The sequence below is a fragment of the Paramacrobiotus metropolitanus genome, unplaced genomic scaffold (assembly GCF_019649055.1).
Source record: "Paramacrobiotus metropolitanus isolate TYO unplaced genomic scaffold, Prichtersi_v1.0 Parri_scaffold0000038, whole genome shotgun sequence".
Lineage (NCBI taxonomy): Eukaryota > Metazoa > Tardigrada > Eutardigrada > Parachela > Macrobiotidae > Paramacrobiotus > Paramacrobiotus metropolitanus.
The window spans coordinates 950,290-970,257 of NW_026570258.1; the positions used below are offsets into that span (position 1 = coordinate 950,290).

Genomic DNA, 19,968 nt, shown 5'->3' on the forward strand with positions numbered 1-19,968 from the left:
TAGTCCAAGAAGAGAGAAAATTTCAAGTTCTCGCTTGAATAGGAGTTTAAATTCTTTTTGGTACGGTGCCAGTACGGCAGCGCCCGTAACACCATGCCGATAGCTGACACATCTGACAAATAACGGTCTACAAGGTTTCGATTTCCTCCTCGGGATTGGCAACTTTGGAATATTTACCCATCAAGCTCACAATTTCTTTAAACGACAACCGACCACTGACCTCCCAGCTCCAACAATCAGCGACCAATGCTCGCCTGCAAAAATTGTCACCATGATAAAATTAATATGGCAAGGCAACCGACTTTTTCTCAGTATTACATCCAGTCCGGGCATGTTTCCGGGAGAATCAATCGTTGTCCACTCAAGAGAAACTGCGAAAGGCCATCAACATCCAGGCCTAGCGGAAACGACTGCGAATACGGCGTTTGACCATAGGTGAAGCATTCCCATGTTATCACTCCGAAGGACCACACATCGCTCTTTTCGCTGTAGCGCCCATCTCCGGGAATCAGCGTCTCCGGTGCCATCCATCCCAAGGGTAGTTTGATCTGCACCAGAAAAAGTACCGTCAGGTTTAGCCGAGTTAATACCAGAAAACTAGAATAGCTTGAAGTAGCTTCCAACTATCTTTAGTAAAACTACACTAAATAAACGCAGTTTCATACGTGTAAAAGTGTCTGCATAAGAGTTAAAAAGGGTTAATAATGCCTAAACAGCTGCGTCAAATCATTATAGAATAAGTAACATAAAACCTAATAAACGTCTAAAATTCTAATTTCTTTTACATTAGGACGTTGCAGAATGTACTCGCTGCGAGCTCTTGCTAAGCCAAAATCACTGATTTTCGCGGTTAGGTTGTCGTCCAGCAGGACATTACGAGCGGCTAGGTCACGGTGCAGAATCCCCCGGGTGGTTAAGAAGGCCATGCCTATCGCGATCTGCTGGAGTTTCGACAGCAGGAAATCGACATCCGCTGTGATTTCGGTCTCTGCGTTATCGGCCTTTAAATTTTGTAAATACTGGTACAGCGATCCATGAGGACAGTATTCCATAACAATCATGGGACGACCTGTGACACAATTGGATAGTAATTGCGCCCTTAGATGGATTAACGCGATCACGGTGCTAAGCTGTTAATAACACATACCCTTCAAGACAACCGCAATGAGATTGACAATATTTGGATGTCGGCCCACTCGCATAAATGTGGCCATTTCGGCTATGAAACACCGTTCCTCTTCCGGCGTATGTTTATCATCAAGAAACTTGACCGCAACAGTTGCTGCGCTTTCAGACAGGCTTTGGTCTCGAGCAGCACTAATACGCGCCACTCCGATACGACAGAAATGGCTCGTCCGAAGATCCTGACTTACTAAGACCAGACAGTGTTTTAGTTTCTTATTACATGATTTTGTTTAAGAGTCCGGACAATGGATGAAAATGTTTTAATGCGCCCTTGAAGTCTTGAGCCCTTCGCTATTATGTTTGCCGATCTTACTTAAAGTCACTGCATTGCTGGGCAATTCGAATTCTCGCAACAATGAATCAGGTACATCGCAGAAAGCCAGCCGACTGTAATACGTAATCTGCAATGAAACAGCTGTGTGGTAGAAGGCCTTTTTAAATCTACGAAATTGATTTTAAGGGATTACCTTTGAATACCAGCGGCGGTAGAATATTATCCCGATAATAACAACAGCCAAACTGATTATGCCGATGAGGTTACCATATAAAGGTAGCCAGGATCCTGAAGTTATTTGTTGTATTACAAACTTATCTTGTCCACAGCTTCTTAAGTACACCTCCTTGATAGTTGTTGCATACTGTTATTGACGCACCTGTTGCAGCGGTTGGCGGAAGTGTCGGTGCTGCAAAGCAGAGGTCAACCGTCAACCGTCAATTAATGTGAATTTTAATCACTAACACTTTTATTACGCAACAATTATGCAGCTCACCGTCGTCACGAGCAAACTGAAAATCGTCCAGTTCGGTAGATGAATTATCCTCGTAAAACGTAACCGCAAAGGTTAACCAAAACGGAACATTGGTTGTGGTGAGATTGACCTTTGCGGAGAGCCACTCTGGAATTTCTCCGGCTTGGCTATCCCAAATTTTGAAGGGTAGCGTATCGGTGAGAGTGACAATATAAAGCTGCAGTTGCACCACTTTTCCTTCAGAGCCTCTGTATCGAAACTAAAGGGATGAAAACATGCATTTATGTAAGCACTCTTCGTGAGGTGAACTAAAAAGAAATAATACGATGTCGTAAAATATTTCCCACAATGCTGTAGGGAGACCGTTTTCTTGTACCTTAAAGAAACATGCATTCGATTCGGCACAGGATGTATTTGGACTCAGCAAATAAGCTGTCACGGTTCTTTTTGGTATTTCGGTGCAGTTAACGACAGCAACAAACTCATCCGACACTGACAGGATAGCCCATGCTGTCTGGTCGTTCGCCGACGTGGTCCAGTTGCAGAAGTTCTGCTGACTAAAGCTGCAGTTTAAGTCACCAGACTCAGGTGGGGCTAAAAGCAAAGATGGTTTTTATTACAGATTCTACCGTTTTCTGGCACACCGTGCTATGGACGGTGCAAAGGTCATACAGAGAGCCATGCTCGGAATCGGTGTAGTTGTTGCGTGGTTGTCTTGATCCATTGATGTATAAAGCAGAAGGTCCGGACAAGCGACATTATTCTGCAGCACTGAACACTCATCAACCAGGACAATGTCGTCTATGGCACAGACGTAAGGCTCATCGCCAGTCGAAGCTTCGAAAACCAACTGAAAAGAATATATTTGTATCGTTACATCTGCTAACGTATGTGGCACGCGCATACCTTAAAAGGAAATTTCAGGCAAATATCCACTGAAACATTTTGCCACCGCCTTAACGAATGATGAGTGTTGTTGCTACTCATTGAATCCCACAGTAAAAAGTGGTTTTCTCGGGTTTGTGCCCACAGTCGCAAAGACTCTATACCGCGACCGAAGATGTAGAGGGAAAATTGCAGAACGGTCCGTAGCGGTCCGATGTAGTCAGTCTCCAGAATATTCCTGGATTGTGGAGTTCCCTTAAGGATCATCATGTGGTCGTGTCCGTACAGGTCACCGCTGGAAATGGCAAAGGGCATAGATGAAGATGATTGGTTCGCCGTTACCCAATTGCCAGGTGAACCGGGTAACCAACTGCAGTTGTCAGAAGATTCAAACGCGCATGAGACTTTCCGATAGCTTGCGTGATCGCATCCAGCTGTATCAGAACCGACTATGTTTTGATCAAATGTATAAGTATTTTGTCGTACGTATACTTGTATATCATTTTTTTAGTAGGACTTTTATTGAGCAAATAATTTTTCCTGTTCCACAGTGCATTAATAACAGATGCAAACGGGTATGTCATTGTTCTACATGGTTACTCAAGACTACAAATGTGTCTATAGTAAACAACAACGGTTTTGATTACCGATGGCATGACTACGCAATGGTACTGAATAAGTAACCTGCGTACCGTATTCCGGAAGGTTATCGGACTGAGATCCCATTTCGAAACCTACAATATGCGGCGTTAACACAGGGCTCACAAGACTAATTGTACAGAGAACGACCCATAATCACTCATTTTCAAAAGCTTGGCCAACCTATATTCTTAGATCTGGCCCTTCTGGGTTATTTCTAGCCCAGATGATTAGCTGACACACACCCTTCGCGAAGTTATGAAGACGTGTCTAGAATCAATGAAACGAGCGATTGTAGATTCCAGATCTACCGGCACCGCTCCGCTTGAAACCGACTGTGTTTTGTGCGCCGATTACTTTTGCACGCGTCTTTTTGCCTACCCCTGATCTTGATTTGTTGTATTAAAATGAGACAACAATTACAAGCTGCGTCCTGTATGGTTAAACAATCTCAACCGTAACTCATTAAAATAGTTTATCCAAGCAAGAACACTTCGCGCTGTTTCCCAATTGGGTCGGTTTCTCCTGAACTATGCTGCATGTCGTGTGCATGTTACGGCGCTACTAACCTTTTTCATCAGTGAACCAGATGCGATGCATGGCAAACGTGGCCCCTGGATCAGTCTGGTTAGGGTCCTGGCTTAACGCGAGAAAAGTAACGGTAACGGTGATCTAAAAGAAAAAAGTACTTTATTTTACCAAATGCTGACTGAGCTGATCACGATATACCCGCTATTTGTCTGGTAACAATTCTAGTGCTCTCAGTAGCCATTCTTAACTAACGTTACTACGTACTTGCGCGTAGCCGGTGATACGCAAAGGAAACACTGCGCGGCACCACTCCCTCCTTTTTAGATCTCGATGTTGGCGGGAGAACAGTTGAACAGGAGCAGTGCTTGCGTCAGTGTCTTGTGCCGTCACGCGGATCAGGATGGGTCGCCGGCGATAATACCAGAGATGCAAGTGACCACCACTACGTGTCTCCACCACCGGACTTTTTAGCTGGAGTGTTATGTTGGTGTTGTGAGAATGGGCATAATATGACAGCGCCCTCGTATTGTAGGCATACTGGACGTTGCCGAAATTGCGAGTGAGTAGCTCGTTCTTCAGGGTCACGTCAGGATGGCTGCTAATCTGTCAGCTGCAGAACGTGAGAGTCGCAGTGCTGGTAAACATGTAGGTTCCGTCGCAGGTAAGCGACGGCGTCATAGGTGCATGCGGAGCAGCGTCACTGTTGCAACTTTCAGACGACACACCGGAGTGCGTTGTTTCAGCTTCCAGGACCAGATCGTCAATCCAAAATCCGGTGGTGTCAGGTACGTGCATGCTGGCAAAAAAAGATCAGTCACTTAAGTTTGTTATAAATATGTACCAGCACGCGGATAAGATAACTGCAAATTACGGCAATAGTCATTTTCCGCAATTTACCGCACTGACCGCTTTGCAAAAATACAAAACACGAGACGGTACTTTCTAGAATACGGTTGTGTTCTTTTTTAACGAACCAAAACCAAGCTCATATAAAAATCGTACGCATGTTCTTGGCTCAGTAACCTATATTTTCACATCTCCCGTGGAAAAACCGATTTCATGTTTGGCTATATGTACTGCTGTTATTCCCGTTAAATTGTGGATCAGTTGGTCAGTTGTATGACGGCCCAGCGGCAGTTGGTTATTATCCTTAGTTCTGTTTACTCTGTTTTTTGTCTCACCCGTATTATTTACGGAATTTTATTCGCAAAGCTTGTAGTTTGTTGAAGACTTACTTGAAATTAGCGGTGAATTCTAACGTATAGTTCCCATCCACGCAATAGCTGAGCCGATGGGCATGCCACGTATTTTTAGCATACAAGTCTTCGTCGGAAACAAAATAATACCATAACAGCGATGATCGGTTCCCGGTTTTTAACTCCAGAACGCTCCAGTGAACGATTTTATCAAAAAAATAGTAGAAGGTCAAATATGTCCGGGCTTTGCCATGGACCACAACCGATCGCAACGGTCCAAATGTCCGGACAGGCTCGTCTTTCAACAGAAGAGCCATGGCGGCGCCCAGCCCCACACGCGGTTTGTATGTCCCATAACCCGGAAATACGAGAAACTCCTTTGGCCCTGCGTTGGTCCAACCACATAAATTACGGTCAAAACTGCAGGTCACCGTCATCTGCTGTGGATACCGGGGGCGTAGGGGTTCCATAGGGTATTCTTGGCAGGCATTGGATGGCTGAATATTCCCGGTTTCATTGTGTATCGTTAGTACCGGGATTCGCGCCGGATTGACAGATCGCCTGGGAAAACTATGCTCGACAACTATGCGCACGGCTTCGCGGCGACCCAGCCTTAATCTCGTGTTATTCCGTAGCATTCCGATGTAGTTCTCGGAAGAATTATGGAATAACTTGACGACCAGCAAGTTACCGTAAAAGATCGGGTCGTAACGAAAAAAATCAGTAGGTGCTACGATGTCGATGCACGAACTGACGAGGCGGGCGACGGATACATCAGTTGTCGTTCCGCCCGTGGCTTCCAGGGCAAACAGACTTTCCGGCTCGGAAATACCGTTGTTGTCAAAGAATTTCCTTTCCCATATAAAGCGCAAAAAAGAATAATAACGGTTCAGTAAATGAAGTCCCTGCAGTCAGGTTCTATGTATTCGATAAACTTTTGAGACTTCGGATTCGTAACTAGCAGATAACCTTTTCAGCAGGTAGCAACTACTTGGTACTCTCTCTTCGCACTGGTTTCGCAAAAAAGCTCAATACCGTTGCTACTACCATAGGTTCCCAACCACTACCAGAACCACTTCCTATAACTAACGCCACATCACGCTATCGAGGCTGCGAGCAGCAGACTAGAAGTACTTCTGGAAGCGCTCACATAACCCACCAAAGCGGGGACGTTAATTACAAGAGTAATCGGCGATTAATCATGTTATGCGCGCCCTATATTGTATCTGTAGGCTGCACCACTGCTGCTGCAATTAAAGTGGGTCATTAGTGTTTAAATTATACTGAAAACGCGCTGTTTTTGCGAAAAACCGAAGTACGCAATACATTTTCTACCAACCTGGACGACACACTGTACTGGTTACTCCAACCACACATAGACTGGTCAAATGTACACCCGATCCCGGTACAGGCATGCGCGCGAGCGGCACTCCCGCTGAGTTCTCCGTGGTACACAATATCAGCCAATCGGATCTCTGAGCCCTGCTTATCGATGGCTCCCAGGAAATGTACGGAAACATCGTCGTGTAGACATAATGGCAGATCGACCGCTAGCCAACGTCCCACATTATGTGATTCTGCAGCCATTTCCCATACAATGACCGCTGTGTATCGTTCCGCTACCAAAACCCGAAGAAACTCTATCCCGGTATTGCTGAACCAGTACCGAAAACTCAGGGTCGTGTTTAGCGGCAGCGGTGAGCGGATCGGTATACTGCCGAGCTTGACACTGCGGTTCTTGTAGCCAGGATGAAGAAGAGTGCCACGATGCCGCAGTGCGGCGTAGGATATGTTATCGGTTGTGACAACGCTGAAATCTCCGTCAAGATAATTCGTCCAGCCGCAGAGATCAACGCGGAAATCGCAGGTGATCGATTTCGTTGCCCAGGGCAAATGGCTTGGAAAGATGTTGTCTGCAAACAAAAATCAGACGTTCGCTTAGGATTAGCGTGAAAAGCTATAAATAATTTTCTGAAGCAATGACTGACCGCTTTTTGTGGTGACTACAGCGTCTAGGGCGAACACCGTAACTGATCGGCCGAAGATGACGCGAAACACTAGAGATCCACTATTATCGGTGCTAACAGGAACTACCGCTTGAAACCACTGACTATTGGGATATTCCTTATGCAGCGTATCCCGTAGCATCCAGAACACAGTGTCACTGCTGTTATTTTGTGGTGAAGGTAGCCTGAACGACAGGGCTATAGTGCCGTATGATTTCGGCACCGAATACCAGAAGCGGACCAGAAACCGGAGTGGCATATCATTCGGTGCAACCATTAAACTAGAGCTGATAAGGTCAGTCCAGATTTCGTCGCCGTCTCGTCGGGTTCCATTTGGCGTATGCACGTAATTCCCTTGTACTACAATCAGCAAACGGTTTCAAATGAAGCTCTTCTTACATAAGTATCGTATGTCAAATGTGGAAATGCGAGTACTTTTAGTACAGGTGCGGAAAAACGTTAGACACTTGAACGCTAATGAGTAATGTAAATTACTGAAACTACTTTTACAGATCGGAGAAGTTTAAGTCACACACGTTTGACTGAAAGACTGTATAAGGTTTATACTTAAGTGTTAACCTCTCCTTTTATTATGTGCGTATGGCGCTCTAATTTTACTGATCGCTGACTTACCAACATCGTTACAAAATGATGCATTAGAGGCGTCATTTTCATTTTGACTAAGAATCCATGATATGTTGGAATGGCTGCTGGCCGTTGTCCATCCTGGACACAGTCCCGTATCAAAACTGCAAGTGAATTCCGGTACGAACACGGTCTCTTCTCCATTTATTAGAGAGTATACGGGTACATTTACGACTAATACAGCTATCAGCAACAACATTGTTTCAAAAAAAATTTACAACTTTTTAGCATAACATGTTAGGAAATTGTTATTGAATTATGGAATATCAATAATAATTTCCTAACCTGGCTATTTATATTTATCCTAGCTAACTGACACCAGGAATTATCGGCATAGCGGCGCCGCGATGCTATTTACACACCCTAATTAGTATTGCTGACCGGAAACAGGCTACTTTCTCTCTCAGGTACTTCTACTGATAACATTTCCATGCCGGTTTGGCATTGGTTTAACGGTCTATTATTGCCTAATTCTTATCATTAGAATGGTCTATTTAGGCTACTGTCACAGCTTCTTTGGAGGGTAATCCAGGTTTATTGACCGGTTTGAAATGTTTATTTGCACACGTCGATTGGACAAGTTTTCATGCCAGCCGCAAATATTGCAACGTGGTAACGCTGCAGTGAATTTCAGAGCAGCTTGTACTGCAGCATCCAGTAATGCACATTTCTACCGGAAATGGTTGAACACTAACGGGTACTGCCGTGGGAAAGGGCAGCCTCGTGGCATATTCATAAATCGGGCTGACCAAAGATACAAAATGTGTCTGTGCTGAACTTTAAATTTTAGTACATACACATTTCACAAATTAATTATGGTTAGTTCTGTGTCTGTACTCGTATAATTGTCAATTTTAGTATTGCGCGGAGTATACAGTCTGTTATGTATTTCAAACCAAATAATTATATAAGCGGTACATAGCACGTATTGGTAAATAAGCGGATGATTCTAAACTGAAATTCAGTTATTTAAAATAATTTAAGTTTAAACATTATTTAAAAATAGTTTACAATAAAATTCAAAATTTTAAAAGAAGGCTTAATCGCTTTCAAAATTATTACACACTTGGGCTACGAAGCTTGCATAACTACTCTGGACTAATTAATTTATTATGCTAGTGAATATTCGCGGTACTATATTATATTAGTGTAATTAGAACGCTCTGAAGAGACGATAAAAAAAGTTCAGTTCCCAGGTTTACCTTTTGATCAGTTATTATACTGCACATATGCACGCTATACGCAGTTAGTGGTATAGTACAGACCTGTGCACGCAACAAAGTACTGTAAATTAGCAGATTTCTGCAATTTTCTTGTCAGCTCATCATCGGCTTAACGATGCTGCAAAACAATCCTCCTGCTGAGAAAATTGCTCACTTGCCGATTTGAAATAATCTACTGGAGAAGCAACTATAAGGCCTTGTCCCGAATTCAAAACGAATCTCGCTGTGGTGCGGTTGCTCAACCGCACGAGGTGGCTGTATGCAGTGGCCACGCCTACAGATACGGTATGCGAAGCCACCTCGCGAGGTGGAGTTGCTGTATCGCAACGAGATTCGCTTTGAATTCGGGACGAGGCCTAAACTTATCAACAATAACAGTGCCAACCACTACTTTTCAGTATCACAAAGCGTAATTTGATATCATAAGAATAAAACTGGTTTTTGGTTTTAATAATTTATCGCTTCTTCGCTGATTAATACACTGACCAGTGAGATGCAAAAAGGATATACAAGTACGCGTATGTCACATGTAGCTATATGGGGCGATTGCGTGTTAAAAATAAAACCGTCCAAGCTTATTGTTTTATTATACATACGAGTATGTATATACAGTACTACACATATTTTTGGTTTTGGGTTTTATTTTTGGTTAGTATACATTTTCTATGCATACGATGGATTGAACAGTAAATGTAAATGGGCACTGCCGATGGCTTTTCTGTTAATAATTAGGCATTGGGGTGTGATGTCATACCGTTATCGAATGTTCAAGAATATTAAGTAGGTTGCGTTTTGCACGGCCATACGATTAATGGCAAAATTAACGACGGTTTTAGCGTTGTTAATTTAATGTTCCGTTGATTCGAAATTATTAAACAATTTACGGTTTATTTCGGACAGCAAAATTGTACCAACGAGCAGAGTATGAATTTGCACAGAAATGTATTATTATTAGAGTAGACTACTCTGTGCCCACGACAGCCGCCCATACCGCCGCCTACCTGATTGACTCAAGCTCAAGCACAAAATTAATATCTTGATCTTCGCCAACAGCGGCGATGGCACAGTGGCTGTACTACGTGGATCTCACTCGGTAGCCAGCGGTTCGATTCCGCTCCATCGCCATTTTTGCGAATGCCTCACGGAACCGCCCTCTTCGCTGAGATCCCCACGGACAGCCGACTGAGGGCTGACTCTGTAACATTATGGAAATTTGTGGTGTATAGAGGACCGTTTAACAGAGCGCAGAACTGCGCGTTTATGTTCAGACGACTGCGTCATACAACCATCATCACGTGATAACCGGTATTTTTAAATGTAACTTCATTGGAACTTGCAATTGTGAGACATAATAATTATAATGTGCGGAATAGACTGCGCAATACAATGAAAATCAATTTTCTCCAAACAAGAGTCTCGTTTTTCCTGACAAAATGTCAGCATGCATGTGCCAGTCATACTCGGTCAATTAACGACGCGGAAGTAGATAATTACAGAGCTGCATTTATTTTCCCGCTGACATACGCACACATGAACAATTAGCATAAACACTTCTTTGCACTTATACTGGCATGCTCCACTGGAGCCGAGCAATTTACTGCCGAAAAAGGTCATCTGGTGGAACGCATCCCAAACGAAATGCGTAATAATCAAACATCAGTCAACGTTAGAATAATATTAACTACCTACTGTGACCGCAAACTGCCTAATACTGTATAATCAGAAGTCATCTACATACCTGATTCAAAATTTTAAACAAGAATATTGTTGATAATTCAACATGCACATACAGCATACAACTATACAACATACGACAACATACACACAACTTTTTTTATTCTTGGAATAGGCAGTTCCTGTTTTGATTTAAGTAATAGTGCTGTTAATCGGCAACTTGCTATTCGTCCTGTATGAAAGATTTCTGATAGTCTGCTTCGTTGCTTGTGAATTTACATAAATTTGCACAAAATTTTCCTTGATCGTTTAATCTTAAAATCCCGCATGTATATCACTATTTGCTGTAGTTTTATTTTTCAACATTATTAAGTGCTGCACGAAGTTATTTGCCTTGTTTAGAGATTTGGAGATACTTGCCTTTTTCTGTTACCATTAAGCTACAGAGTACTGTACGAGTACATTTAATGTTTTGGTCGGTGCCGCTCTGACTGGGTTTATTACATTACGGCTCACAAAAGTCACTGCATTAATTCAGTTATTCACAAACGGACATTGCGCATTTACATGTAAGCACAACATGATATTTTCATGTGCAATGCGCATTTATGTAGTAGCCAATGTAATGAGCGACTCGCATGAGCGGCGCTGAAAGTCAGCAAAGGGGAGCATTACCATCTATTATCCAGCAGTTGTCTACTCTGATTTGCTCTAATAACATCTCAATGCTCCTTTAATTCACTCGCCCAGCTGTACATTCCGCTTCTATCAAAAATTTTGCAAAATGAATTACGAGCAGCTGACGAGGGGTGTTCGTGTGGCGGGCGGCTGTCTGCGTGTGTGCCAGTGCACTGACGCGGCATTCGACACAATTGTGCCGGGTCGATAATGCAACTTCCTCTTTGCAATAATATATGTATTTGTAATACCGTGGAAAATGAAATCAGGTTTCTGCTTTGGAAGTTAATCCAGGCTTAGAAAAACTGTTACGTCTCGATACAGAATACGATGCGGTTAATTTAAAAATCAATAATAATTTAAAAATAATTAAAAATCATTTGTGAGTAGAGTAGTATGATAAGTATTATTCATTAACGTTTTTTATATGCGCTTGCTTAGATAATTTTAATTATTTATGTGGAATAATTTTGACCTGGTTAGATAACGCCTGTTTTAAGACGACGTTAATCTTAACACAATAAAACTGCAGAAAATTTAAGAAAAGTGGTAAGAGACGGCTCAGAAATTCATTCCCGGTGAGAGTTAAATAAATTGGCTAAATTGGTTAATCGGTCTGGCGCAGCCACAAATGCCACAATCTCCGTCGTTAATTCTACCGTATAAAGCTTCACATCTTTCCTTGATGTACCGGCGAGAAGCAGACATAACGCAGACCGCCTCGATGACAAGCAGCCACGTCGCACACACACAGCCTGTGGCTACGTACGGACGATGATGATGCAGAGTTGTCGAGTAATCACGACTGGAAAAAGATTTATCAACTAATATACGCGACGATCCGGCCGTAAGTGGCCCGGTATAATAAGACCCCCAACTCGAGGCATTTCTCACAGAGCAACTGTCATAATTCTTTGTCTTATATGTACGTCCGGTTACAGGGAAAGTTACCCAGCCGTACACGTACAACGGATCAGGTTGCGTTATTACAGTGAAGCCTCGCAGGCTGACCATGATCATGATGATGCTAATCGCCATCATTCCCGATAAATCATCATTACCTTAACCGGAGATAATGGCAATTAATTATGATTTGGGTAACTCATTTTTCTTGCAAGCAACTTTAAAAGATTTTCAATAAATCATCATTACTTTAACCGGAGCTTAAGGCAACTAAATAAAAACTGGTTTCTCCAGAGCTAAAAAACACGGTGACTAAAAAAACTGATCACCGAGTTCTATAAAAAAATAACGACGCATTAATTTTCCAGTGAAATATGATAAAAAAAGATTTATCAAAAAGCTGGTTACTTAATTGCAAGTTGCAGATATGATAAGTTTAGTAAATATTTTCTGTAATTTATCATTCGAAATTAAATAAGTAAACGGACAGTCAAAGTAACGCTTAGTGTTAGTTTTCGTATAAAAATTATGATTATTATATAAAATATTATGGTGATTTCGGAAACGTAGTAACGCAAAGACTGATTGCACCAGTCAAATGCAAGATTCTGTGCTACGTAAGCCTACGTTGTACATTTGCACGCAACCACACAAACTTGTATCGTATCGATCGTTTAGACAGTTGACTGGCATCGAGCTGCGTACAGTACAAACCTACATGCACGTTGACCAACCAGCGAAAGCAGCCGGCCATGATTGGCGTGGGCATCAAGACAGCGGCCACACCCGAAATCGGCTTGCGTCGACTGTCTTGCGCTGCCTTACCAGTCGTCCATCTTCCGCTAATGGCTACGCAACTGTTTCTTTTGCGCTGGCTTTGCATCATAGATTTTTCACCACTGCACAGAATTCTGGTTACAACCGAAAACGTTGCTCCCGTTCGATCCTTGTAGATCTTTTACCCACGTTTTTTTTCTCTTCCTAACCATATTATAATATTTTGTTGAATAATTTTAACGTCAAAATGGCGTTTAATATTGCCGTATTTTATTTTTGTCCATGGTGTTGGTAATCTTTGGAAAAATTCTGGATTACATTAACGGATTTACATTTACCGTTTTTATATGGGAATAAAATTGTGCGTTGTTTGAGGATTACGATGCTGGCTCAGCAGACAAAATGTCTGCATCAGCTGAACAAATTTTATGCGGATCGCGTACAGGCCCGCAAACTCACCATCAGCCGCTCCATCATGGAGATTGTGCAGATCGTCCAAGACATTCTTAAAGAAGTTGAGGTCAGTCGAATTTAATTTAGGAAATTAACGCTTTCTTCACTATTCCTCTTTCTCATTAGAAATTCGAATAATTTATCGAATAATCATATTGAATCATGATTTTTAAGCAGCGAATTTTGCTGCTGGTAATGTTTGAACGTTTTCTTCGAATTTCTTGTCGTACCTTTCATTAATCGTTCCCCGCAGTCGATAGTCGTAGTGTAGTGACTAAGAGCTCACTCCGTCTGCATCAGTGACGCTTTCGCATTACGTCCACACTTTCATTGATTCAACGGTTTACAAAATTAATTGTTAATGTTTTTAATCTTAATTTTGTGGAATAAGAACATGTTTATTTTCGGGATGAATTTAGTCATCTGAGTTGCCTATATGCCCAACATTTTCCTTTGGAAGCTAAGGACGAGTGTAACCATATTACCAAAAATTAAAAAAAAACGGTTTCATAATGAATGGTTGTTTCCGCGACTGCGAATAATTTTTTTAATACGGATTTGTGTGTTAAAATTTTTAGACAAAAAATGGGCAAATACAGTTCGTGGGACAGTCGGTATTGGATCGGTATTTTGCGATGCAGACCTTGAAAACTATTTGTAAAATAATTAGTATCAAAATAAATATTTATTGGTGTACTTCTACCGGACAAGGGAGAATGTAGAAAGAAAACTGTAAAACATGGTCCACAATTAGCGCTTTAATATTTTTATTGAACTTGCCATTTTCCATCAAACCAGCTGTTATTTTTATTGTGACTTATCGCTAAATGTTTATACAGATTAATACCACATTCATACACTCTTAAAGGCTTAATTAGTTACTGCATCTGCATTTTCCCGATGGAAACTTTTCCCTGCTGTAGCAGTTACAGTAAACAAAGTACAAATTTTAATCAGAAGCGGCGTTCGTGAGGTAAACACTAAATTTCAAATGAAACATTTTACTATAGAAGTAGTGTGTTTTCGTTATACGTTTTCGTTATACGTTTTCGTACGTAGTACTGTAATCGCACAATTGCAGGATTTCTAATTTAATTTGTCAGTTTTACTGTATTTACTGTATGTGTTGACAGGTGCAAGAACCGCGCTTCATCTCCACCCTGACGGAAGTCAACGGCCGCTACGAAGGCCTGGAGGTCATCTCGGCCACCGAGTTCGAAGTGGTGCTGTTCCTCAACCAGATGGGCGTGTTCAACTTCGTCGACGACGGCAGTATCCCGGGCTGTGCCGTGCTGAAATTAAGCGACGGCCGGAAACGCTCCATGTCCCTGTGGGTGGAATTCATCACCGCCAGCGGCTACCTCTCCGCCCGGAAAATCCGCTCGCGTTTCCAGGGGCTGGTGGGACAGGCGGCCGAGAAGAGCCGCTACCGGGAGCAGGTTAAACTGGTGACGGACAGCAACGAGGTCAAGCTGAAGATCCGTGAACGCTACACCGTGCAGATTACCCCGGCGTTCAAGTGTATCGGGATATGGCCGCGGAGTGCCGCCCACTGGCCCATCCCCCATATTCCCTGGCCGCATCCCGGTGAGTGTTTATACAAAGAGGAAATTTTACATACTTTCGTTTTATTATCAGTTCGTTGATTATTACGTTGATTACGTTGATTATTACGTTTTATTGTCAGTTCTTGGTCGTGAGCAAGTTAGCGTGTTATGACTAAAATTTCGAAGTGGCCGTACTTTGTAAAATCAGCCGGACAGTGTATTAAGTGGAACACTGATTACGTAGTGCAATGGCTTGTGAAGTGCAGTCGGCTTGGTCCTGCCGTCTTCATGAAAATGTTTCCACTGTAATAAGTACACCATCGATATTCGATAAGAAAAAATGTATGACTACAATATTTTTTGTATGACTACAATACTACTACCATCGATATTCGATAAGAAAAAATGTATGACTAATGTATTTCATGTAAAGATGCATGTTTTTTCGCGATTTTCTTAAAACAAGTGATCATCTACAAAACCTTTCGGGTTCGTATAATATTTTAAAAATTCCATCAAATAGAGACAAATGAAATTCAGCTACTTCACAAAACTAACGTTTTAACTGGTCCAAGTCAGATAATGCAGCAACTTTGAGGTACAGATACACAGATATTTACTTACTTTACTTAGCTTCATAGTAAGTATGTAAATGCTAACGAGATACGGTAATTACTAATATTTTTGCTGATAATTGATTCAACGATTCGCATAAAGCAATAAACAAGGCCGAACTATAGCTTCAGCTATATTTAACTGTGCCCGCCGTGTTTATAGGTATTGTAGCGGAAGTGAAGACTGAAGGCTTCAATTTATACTCTCGTGAATGCTCCGGTTTAATCACCAAGCAGACCGCCATGGAGGGCGATGCCTTCGTCATGAACTTCACCGACGCTGAGGAGCGCCTGCTCCAGAACGGCTGCCGGAAGAAATGCCTGAGTATCCTCAAAACCCTGCGTGACCGGCATCTGGAACTGCCCGGCAACCCGGTGTCCAACTACCATATGAAAACGCTGCTCCTGTATGAATGCGAAAAACACCCACGAGAAATCGAATGGGTGGACATCTGCCTGTTCGACCGGATCAACGGGATTCTCCTGCAGTTAATCTCGTGTCTACAGTGCCGGAAATGTCCGCATTATTTTCTCCCCAATTTGGATCTGTTCCGCGGGAAGCCGGTGGCGTCGCTGGAGCAAGCGGCGAAGCAAACGTGGCGGTTGACGCGCGAGCTCATTACCAATGCACAGTTTATAAATATGGGATGACCTTTCATAATTTTTAAGAAGAAAAATGAAAATCAACATAACAAAATAAAATGAATTTTTTAAAAAACTTATTTGGATTTAATTATTTTTGCTACACCTGGTAAAATTAGTTGACCTTTCGTTTAAGTTTTGTTGTTGATTCATTGTAAGTAATGTTGTATTTTTTTCGTCTGCTTTCTGTTGATGCCCCGTGTGCAGTATATTGTGATGTGTGATTTAATTGGTGTTTTCAATTCTGTATCGGTTTAAACTGACGGTTTAGACAGAAAAATGGCGATGGATGTGTGTGCGCCGTCGTACAGACATATCTGCAAAGCCCGGAAGGAAGAGAATAATTAAATGCGCGCATACGCGCCGTAAAATTGTCACGATTGCCTAGCTGATGCTTATCGACGGGAAATCATTTACCGGTTTGACCAGATCTTTAAAAAACGGCTTCGAATTGTTTACAATATTGACAAAACAACGATAATAATAAAGGTTAAACTTAAACCTAAGACCCGGAATTTTGGCCAGCGAAAGTGATTTTTGCCGGTAAAAACTGCGGTGTTATTATTATATTCAGAAAAAAATATTCAATAAATTTCAAAAAATATTCAGTTACTAATAGTACGGTAACGCTGTTGAAAAGTTTTGAAAATAACTATAATTTTTCATTTTACAGAAAGCATTAACGACCACCGGGAACACGTTAATTGTAATAAATGTGACGTTCCACAAGTTTATGCTGCTTCCGGAATGCTGAAGCTATTTATATGAAACAGTGCGGCTCAAAATGCATTAATACTTGACGTTATGCATACAGACGCAATAATGTACAATTCCCAGTCTATCAATCTGTCATGTTATTGCGGATTTGCCAGACCGAGCGCTGCAACTTCCGCGCATTGGGCTAATCGGAAAATAGCGTGCTACCAACCATCAACACGGCTTAGTGCCGGCTCCGAGTCTCCGACATTCCATGTCGCCTGCATAATGTATACACACGACTACTTACCATTTAACGGCGTAATACAAGACGCGAAAATGGGTCAAGCAATTTTCGCTAAATGACCACCGAAATCGCTTCCAAGCCGCTTGGATATATGCTGTTCATACATATACCGTGTTTATTATTTGAAGTTAAATTTTTGATTTATTGGTTATTTAATGTTTATTTAGTTTTAATTTATTAGTGCATCGATCTAATGTTAAAATTTGTACACAAATTTTACAAGAATTTCACCTGATAGCTATTTAAAGCGTTCATGAAAATTTTTTACTAACCTTGTTTTTACTAAGAAGCATTTATTACTTTTTTGCAGAATAAACGTTACGTATATAATATTACTTTCTCTTTTTCGGAATTTAAAATTTGGAAGCAGTATATATAGCACAAAAATTTTTTCCGGGCTGTTCTAATGCGAGTTATCGCTCTGAAATGTAATATGCAAGAAAGCGTAACCGAAGTGTCAGAAATGCGGTACAGCATATAACCCGATTAAGCATCGCAGCAAAATGGTCCATTTTGGTGTTCAGGGGATTTCAATGGAGCGCTCTAATTGACTTACATGTCCATTATTTCTAATTGTCATTCAGTGTCAAACATCGCCGTATCCAGACAAGATGCGGCCATCGATCATTCGAAAGCTGTAAATTAAAGTCTGACGCGTAAATCGTAATCAAGTTACGTACACATACACAGCCAGAAATCGGTCGTCACACGTTTCGTACAATTACATTTCCTATTTTCCTGTGTTCAATATTTATGAAATTTGCAACTATATAAAGCACTAAATTTATAAAATTTATATGTAAGATATTAAAACTGACAGACTATATATAATCCAGCTTAAAAATATGATAGCAAACGCAAAATTAAATTTTAAAATATTTATATAATTTCGTCGATTAAGAGCGAATTTACAAACGCGTGTTGCCGTAAAGTTTCAGGAAATATAATAATTCAGAAATACAAATAAAAAATTTTTATACGAAAATTCCGTACAGTTAGATTAAACATAATTTTACAGATAAAAATATGAAAACATTTTATTAATAAAAAGTGACTAAAAAGTCACTCAGGTAAGACAAGCTGAACCTTAAGCCCATAATGAGTTTCAATGACCTTTCTCACGTGGTTTGCAATAAACAGGTTGCCGGCTGCGTTCTTCGCACAAATCCTGCAAACTGCATAACGATAATCGGGCACAGTCCAGCCCTGCGCATTACCGGCATAATTCGTCAAGTGGTCAGATAATAAACAGGTCCAGCGAAAAGCCGGGCCAATTAAAACCTGATAATCTCCTATAGAAGAATTAACCTTTCAAAAGAGATCATATTGCACTGCCGGTTTATACGCGACGGGAGGCAGCAGCCGGCATACTGCGACATAATCCCAAAATTGCACCCATTATCCTAATTGCCCATTATGCTGGCGTACGCGTATACATCAGGGAAACCGTGTACAGCAAGTTGCCAGTATAAACATCGATTATTCGGGAAATTTGGTTACTATTACCAGCAGAATCTTTGATATAATCCTTACTGTTGACAGAAGGAATACTTATTCACCATTGGTTATCTGAATTTTTGAAAACCCATATGCATCGCTATAACCAACGAGTACATAAAAGTATCATACTGAACACTATAAAATGGTTTTATGAACCGAAGAATTTAGTTAATTGCTTTAAGAATTCGTGCCGTGACGTAGAGCGGCGGTGCAGATTCTGAAAACTTAGGATATTTATATGTTACTTATATTTTGTTGCAAAGTTCACTTTTTTATTATGACAAAGCGCGGGCAAAATAGTTAGCTAATCCTAAATTGAAAAATATGCAATACAGTAAAAAGCACGGAATACATATATTTTATACTCAAATCGCTTTATTTTACTTGGCACTACGAAATACAGATACCGCTAGTAAGCACTTGGATTGTTATGTACTTAAGCACGTTGCCCATATGCTACGCTTTTACTCGAACTGCATGTATATTCTTTTTCAACATCTTTTCTGGTTCTTTGGCCTTTAACTGAACCGATGAAGAATAGTACAGAAAAACAGGTTAAAAATTTATATTGATCCACAGCTCCTTATGCTTTATCGCAGCTTTTACTTTCGATGCTGGATCGCTGGTGAACACAGATTTATATTTGTACGAGTATACACGTTTATAATTAAATTAATAATATCGATTAATTTATTTATTTAATTTTTTGTCGTACTATCGCAGAAATGATCCAAACTGTACTACATTCGTATCATATTCGAAGCAAATGCTGGTTTTGCTGGTGTTCGCCGCTAATTCCGGCACAAGCCGTTGCGAAGAGAATTAGTTGGTTATTAATATGGAAATTCCTTTTCTTAATCTCGATAGCAGTTTATTCAAGCACACCGGATCGTTCATTCTCATTCCGACACGCGAGAGAACACCGTTTGACATGCAGCGACGGGAACGCAAATGGACGGGTTATTCCGCAACCGGCATCATCTTAAAGCGGCGCGCGAGACTGGGTCAGTCGTGGCAAGATCGCAGATTCTGCACTCATCAGCCGTGGTCTGCCATAAGATTGATCTTACACAGACGGCCAAGTGTCATCGCTGTCTTCGATCAGTGTCGGCGCACTG

At 41.3% G+C, this 19,968-nt stretch overlaps 3 protein-coding genes and 1 long non-coding RNA gene across 4 annotated transcripts; 1 reads left to right on the plus strand and 3 right to left on the minus strand.

Annotated features, from left to right (window-relative positions):
• LOC129589958 (fibroblast growth factor receptor homolog 1-like) lies at positions 1-1,514 on the minus strand. Its single transcript, XM_055484901.1, has 5 exons — positions 1,499-1,514; positions 1,148-1,368; positions 786-1,069; positions 319-548; positions 1-254 (listed from the first exon to the last, which is right to left on the minus strand). Exons 2-5 carry the CDS (start codon positions 1,212-1,214, stop codon positions 128-130), a joined length of 708 nt encoding a protein of 235 aa, XP_055340876.1. The 5' UTR covers positions 1,215-1,368; positions 1,499-1,514; the 3' UTR covers positions 1-127.
• Positions 1,515-4,070: 2,556 nt separating this feature from the next.
• Positions 4,071-5,476, minus strand: LOC129590055 (uncharacterized). Its single transcript, XR_008690687.1, has 3 exons — positions 5,225-5,476; positions 4,254-4,785; positions 4,071-4,130 (listed from the first exon to the last, which is right to left on the minus strand). It is a non-coding gene; the product is annotated as an uncharacterized LOC129590055 (long non-coding RNA).
• A 913-nt stretch (positions 5,477-6,389) lies between these two features.
• LOC129589959 (uncharacterized) lies at positions 6,390-7,333 on the minus strand. The gene is made up of 3 exons (XM_055484902.1): positions 7,174-7,333; positions 6,525-7,098; positions 6,390-6,432 (listed from the first exon to the last, which is right to left on the minus strand). The coding sequence occupies exons 1-3, from the start codon at positions 7,331-7,333 to the stop codon at positions 6,390-6,392; spliced, it is 777 nt and encodes a 258-aa protein (XP_055340877.1).
• Positions 7,334-13,169: 5,836 nt separating this feature from the next.
• On the plus strand, positions 13,170-16,718 carry LOC129589978 (protein mab-21-like 2). The gene is made up of 3 exons (XM_055484922.1): positions 13,170-13,611; positions 14,678-15,131; positions 15,869-16,718. Exons 1-3 carry the CDS (start codon positions 13,474-13,476, stop codon positions 16,354-16,356), a joined length of 1,080 nt encoding a protein of 359 aa, XP_055340897.1. The 5' UTR covers positions 13,170-13,473; the 3' UTR covers positions 16,357-16,718.
• The last annotated feature ends 3,250 nt before the right edge of the window (positions 16,719-19,968 follow it).